The sequence below is a fragment of the Neltuma alba genome, unplaced genomic scaffold, assembly GCF_004799145.2.
Source record: "Neltuma alba isolate B1F8T4 unplaced genomic scaffold, ASM479914v2 tig00012749_pilon, whole genome shotgun sequence".
Lineage (NCBI taxonomy): Eukaryota > Viridiplantae > Streptophyta > Magnoliopsida > Fabales > Fabaceae > Neltuma > Neltuma alba.
Window position 1 is genome coordinate 227,991 of NW_021637164.1, and position 5,497 is coordinate 233,487.

Sequence of the window (5,497 nt, forward strand, 5' to 3'; positions counted from 1 at the left end):
AATTAAGATATATTTTCATTGTTTTGTTGAAATTTCTGCTTACCGTTTCTTTTTCTTTTTCCTTTTTTTGCATATGTACAAAATTTCTTGATTACGTACAATCAGAAACAACAATGACAAGAAGAAAATAAAAGTTTGTATTTGAAGGATTTTATTTTTTATTTTTGCCATCGAAATATTTTTAAGATTTTAGACAAAGGATTTTAACGAAAATTAGAAAACCGACCCAATGTGAATAAAGTCCATTGGTGCAAACTTTTGATTACTTTAGATAATTAAAAAACTCAAAAAAAAGAAAGCGCTTTTAACGTGTAGTCAAAAAGAGTTTGATGACCAAACTTTTTTATTATTTCGTGAGAATTTATGCGCATTTTAAACTAGAGATATCTACCAACAGAGTGGGAATACTCGACAAATCAACATAAACGAAGTCCGCCAAATTAGCTTTAGTCTTATCAAGCTAATATTTGATTTTTTTTTTTCGGGTGTTGGATTAATTTCTTCAAGTAATTTTACGATACAAAGAAAAGGTGGATTATGAAACAAGGGAAAAGGTTAGTTGGAAATTTTAGGGAATTATAAATTAATTTTCTCTAAAAATTATCGGATATAAAGTTTTGATGTAAATGAAAAGGAAAAAATATAGATGCAAATAAAAAATGTTATAAATCATCACATGCACCTTTTTATAGTAGATTGAACTTGCCATCTTCCACTTACGAGCATTTAATATTTCAATTATTTTAAAAAATAACAACACGCACAATATTTTTTATTTTTATACTTTTAGAATTTTAATTAGATTCTTTATATTAACAAAGCTACTACATAAAATATTTCCACGTAAATAAAAGGTTAAAAAAAAGAAGAAGAAGAAGAACACAGACAATCCCGTAAATCAGATAGAAACTTCACTCCTTTGTCAAGAATTTTATTACTGATTTTCCGTACTTATTAATTAATTTTTCTGATTTCAAAAATAGGAGACAAATAATTAATTTAAATTAATTATTTATTAGAAAATGCGTTGATTATATCAAAGTAATCATTTTAATTATTTGCATTGTATTAATATGCACGAACCGTTGTAGAAAATGAATGGGTAAGAAAGCATGTGATTGTGCAGTCATTTTAAAAAATTTCTGCGTACTTCAAACGAAAATTCTTAAAAAAAAGAACTTTCATGGCTTCGTCGAAAATTCTTATTCTTTAAACAATATTAAAAAGAAGGCGTTGGTGGACTCGAAAATTTTCCATTATTATTTGGTGGAAGTTTAGGCCAAAATACTTAGTTATTGAATTGTGAGATATAATAATATTCTCAACATTTATTAACTTCTCCGTCTCATTCTATTTATAAGATACAACTTTTAGGGTGTCTTGAATCTTGATCCTATTTATAAGATACATTATTAAAGTGTGTTTGAAATTTTAACCAATTTTTTATATCTTGTTCCTCATTAATTATATGTTACTATTACCACATTAATTATTTTTCACATTTTTTCTATTCACTTTCTCTCTCATTCATTCACTGTCCCCCCATAAATAAGTATATTTTCTAAAAATAAAATGTTTTTATATGTGTTTATTGTCTTTAAAAAATTTTTGATAAACATAATTAAGGTATTGGATAACAGTAAAGAATTCTTGAAGATAAATAAAAATTTTTAAAGTAAAACCAAAATAAAATATTTTAGACTTGGAGTCAAAAAGTATTTTTCTTTATTGAAGGGAAAAAAAATGTGTTTTCACTAAGCAATTTCCACAGCAGCTTCGTGAAAGACCTTAAACCAAAAAAAAAAGAAAGAAAGTAAAAAGGTATGTTTTTTCATAGGTCAAAAAGAGTTAATAAAGACAGAATTTCATTACATCGGGGAAATTTCTACTCACTGTTTTTTTTTTTTTGGCTTGGTACAGGAAATTTTAATTAATTTAAACCAGATAAAGAAAAGAAGCTTTTTTTCGTTGGACATAGACTTCCTGAAATTTTTAATTAATTTCTACTCACTGTTTTTTTCCCACTTGGAACAGCAAATTTTTAATTAATTTAAACCAGATAAAAACTGGGACAAACTTTTGGAGATATCTGTCCCACTCGTAAACGAAGGAACATTGAAATTTCTACGCACTTTAAACCCAAAAAATTAAAATAAAATCAGAAACAAAACAAGGAAATAAAAATCATACCAGAAGAACGATCCTGGCTTCCTGAAACTTTCTAATATAACATAATAGGAGTTTTGTCTTATAAAGTACATGATTTTTTTTTGCTCAAAAAAAAGTACATAATTTTTTTTAATTAATTGCGGTGTTTCTTACAAAAGGCACTTTTTACACACATTTTTTTTACTAACTTTTTTTCTTTTTACTTGGTACGGGAAATTTTTAATTAATTTAAACCAGATACAAAAAGGAAGTATTTTTCCTTTGACATCGACTTCCTGAAAATTTTTGACTAATTTAGACAATAAAAACCCAAAAAATAATGTTGTGTTTTTTACTTGAATTCAAGAAGAGTCAATGGCTGAACTTCATATTTCCAAGAAATTTATGCTTACAAAATTTTAAGCCACAAATGTTCACCCACACGATGTGAATACCAAACACATCGCCAAATTATAATTTCAACCTAAGCTAAGATTTGATTTTGGACACTCCCACGAAGGTATTAATATGATTATTATTATTTTCATAGAATTTTTTTGCAGTTCTATAACATTAACAGCATGTATTAAAAGAAATATTCACATTAAAATTTTAAATATTAAAAAAAATTCTTAAATTCTGGCATATTGATAAAAGTTGTACTTTAAACAGGGGAAAAAAAACTAACTTCCTTAGAAGTTTCTGCATGCTATAAATCCGAAACAAAATAAGGCAAGAAAATCATACCGGAAGAACATTCCTTGCTTCCTGGAAATTTCAAAGTTTTAAAGGAAAAAAAAAAAAGCGTTGTTGACTTGGAGTCAAAAAGAACTGCTGACCAAAGTTCTCACTATTTCGCGGAAATTTCGGCCTACTTTGACTGTTAAAATCTTAAATGCACTCAATACTGACGGACTTATTTTTTCTGGTGTGCCGATTGAATTCCCAGGGTAAGCCAACTCACCAAATCAACTTCAACTCTTCAACCTCAGATTTGATTTAGCATCTCCGACCAGGTGGCCTTTCTTCCTCATTCTCTAGCAACCTAAACGCTATTCTTTTGTTCTTTCTAACAAATAATCAACAGCTTACAAAACATAGTTTTTTTTTTTTTTTGTCTCCAAGCAATGGCTGCTTTTGCTTATGCTTGTTCTCCCGAAGCTCCATGTCGAAAGTATGAAGTTTTCATCAGTTTTAGAGGATCAGACGTTAGATCTGGTTTTCTCAGCCATTTGAAAAAAGAGTTGCATCAAAAGAACATAGATATTTATGTCGATGATAGGCTTGAAAGAGGAGAAGAAATATCATGGGCACTTGTAGAAGCAATAGAAGGATCCATGATTGCATTGGTTATATTCTCAAAAGATTATGCTTCTTCAAAGTGGTGCTTAGAAGAGCTTGTCAAAATCATGGAATGTAAGGAAGCTAAGCAACAGATTGTGATACCAGTTTTCTATCATGTAGATCCTTCAGATGTTAGGCATCAAAAATGCACTTATGAGGATGCATTTACTCATCATGAACAGAAGTCCAAGGATAAAGTGGGTAATTTGGAAATTTGGAGATCTGTCTTGACAAAAACCGCGGACTTATCTGGCTACCATTCATCAAATTTTCAGTAAGTTTATTTTTATTATTCTTAATTTCTTAAGCTTTTTCTCAGTTTGTTCAAAACAATTTAAATATAGTAACGTCATATAAAAATTACGTCTAGCATTAATTACTTCTATAATGCATTACTAGCATAATTTTATTTGATTTTTATATGCCAGAAATGAATCTGAACTCATCAATGCAATAGTTGAAGGCGTCTTAAAAAAATTGGAAGATAAGAGTCCAATTGTGCCAAGATCTCAGCTTGTTGGATTTCATCAAAATTTCATTAGTGTTGAATCATTAATGGAAATTGAGTTGCCATAAGGTCGAATCCTTGGAATTTGGGGCCCAGGAGGGATAGGGAAAACAACTCTTGCTCGTGCCATATTTGACAAATTCTTGTCTAAATTTGAAAGTCATTGTTTCTTAGAAAACGTGAGAGAAGAATCAACAAAGATTGGTGGTTTGAATTCTTTGCTTCAAAAACTTCTTTCTGAGCTATTAGATCAAAAAGATCACATAAATATGAATCACGTGATGAGAAGGCTGAAACAAAAAAAAGTCTTAATTGTACTTGATGATGTGGATAATCCAAAGCAACTAAAGGATCTGGCAGGACAACAACTTTACTTAGGACAAGGCAGCAGGGTCATTGCAACAAGTAGAGACAAGCATGTTCTTAGAAGTGGAGGGATTCATGAAAAATGCATACATGAAGTCAATAAATTAAGTTTGGAAGAATCACTTGAACTTTTCAGTATCCATGCCTTCAATCAAAATCATCCCATCAAGGAATATGAACAGCTATCAAATTTGATAGTGGCCTTGGCTAAAGGCATTCCTTTAGTTTTAGAAGTTTTGGGTTCCCATTTTCATTCTAGAGATAAAGAATACTGGGAAAGTGAGCTTAGCAAACTCCAAAAGCATCCCCATCAGCAAATTCAAGATATATTGAAGGTGAGTTGTGATGGATTGGATCCTATGGACAAGGAAATAGTTTAGACATTGCATTTTTTTCCTTGGGAAAACCAAAAGATGAAATTGCTTATGTACTAGAGGCTTGTGGTTTCAAATCAGTTAGTGCAATATAAAATCTTATCAATAAGGCTCTCATAATGTCCAATTGTTATAGCTATATCATAATACATGATTTGATGTGAGAAATAGCTACGCAAAGAGTCCATGCAGAATATATGATACATCCTGAAAGGCGTAGCTGATTAAAAGATGTAGATGAAATATGTGATGTATTAAAAAGTAACAAGGTAAGGGAAAGATACATCAATTTATTTGTTCTATTTTTATATTTTGATATTTTAAAAAAATTAATTTTTATTTTATTTTGTTCAGGAAGCTAATGAAATTGAAGGCATTATATTGGATGTGTCTCAAATCAAGCATTTAAAATTGAGAGCATATGCCTTCTCAAAGATGAAAATTTTGAAAATCCTCAAAGTTTTTTACTCTACAGAGCGGTCCAAAATTAAGGCATGTATAGAGCTTCCTTCGAATCTTGACTATTGTCCTGATAGGTTAAGATATTTTCAGTGGGATGATTATCCATTGGAGTCTATGCCATTAGGCTTTTATCTTGCCATTAAGATCAATATAGGGGCTATATTTAGTCTATTCTTAGAGGATTAGGACCTAGTCCCCATTCCAGTGTGGCACAAATACGAATAGTAACAAGTATGGGTAAATATTTGTGCTATACCTTATTTTTATTTAAATTAATTACACTACTAGGAAAAAA

General features: G+C 29.8%; 1 protein-coding gene across 1 annotated transcript; it reads left to right on the plus strand.

Annotated features, from left to right (window-relative positions):
* Positions 1–3,096: 3,096 nt before the first annotated feature.
* Positions 3,097–5,157, plus strand: LOC114730628 (TMV resistance protein N-like). Its single transcript, XM_028917742.1, has 4 exons — positions 3,097–3,164; positions 3,274–3,766; positions 3,921–5,009; positions 5,095–5,157. The coding sequence occupies exons 2-3, from the start codon at positions 3,276–3,278 to the stop codon at positions 4,066–4,068; spliced, it is 639 nt and encodes a 212-aa protein (XP_028773575.1). The 5' UTR covers positions 3,097–3,164; positions 3,274–3,275; the 3' UTR covers positions 4,069–5,009; positions 5,095–5,157.
* The last annotated feature ends 340 nt before the right edge of the window (positions 5,158–5,497 follow it).

Bases quoted from the DNA above. Each gene is read 5' to 3' on its own strand.
- LOC114730628 (XM_028917742.1), top strand. From the start codon at position 3,276: ATGGCTGCTTTTGCTTATGCTTGTTCTCCCGAAGCTCCATGTCGAAAG. The intron at 3,767-3,920 runs GTAAGTTTATTT...TTTATATGCCAG, and splicing joins TACCATTCATCAAATTTTCA to AAATGAATCTGAACTCATCA.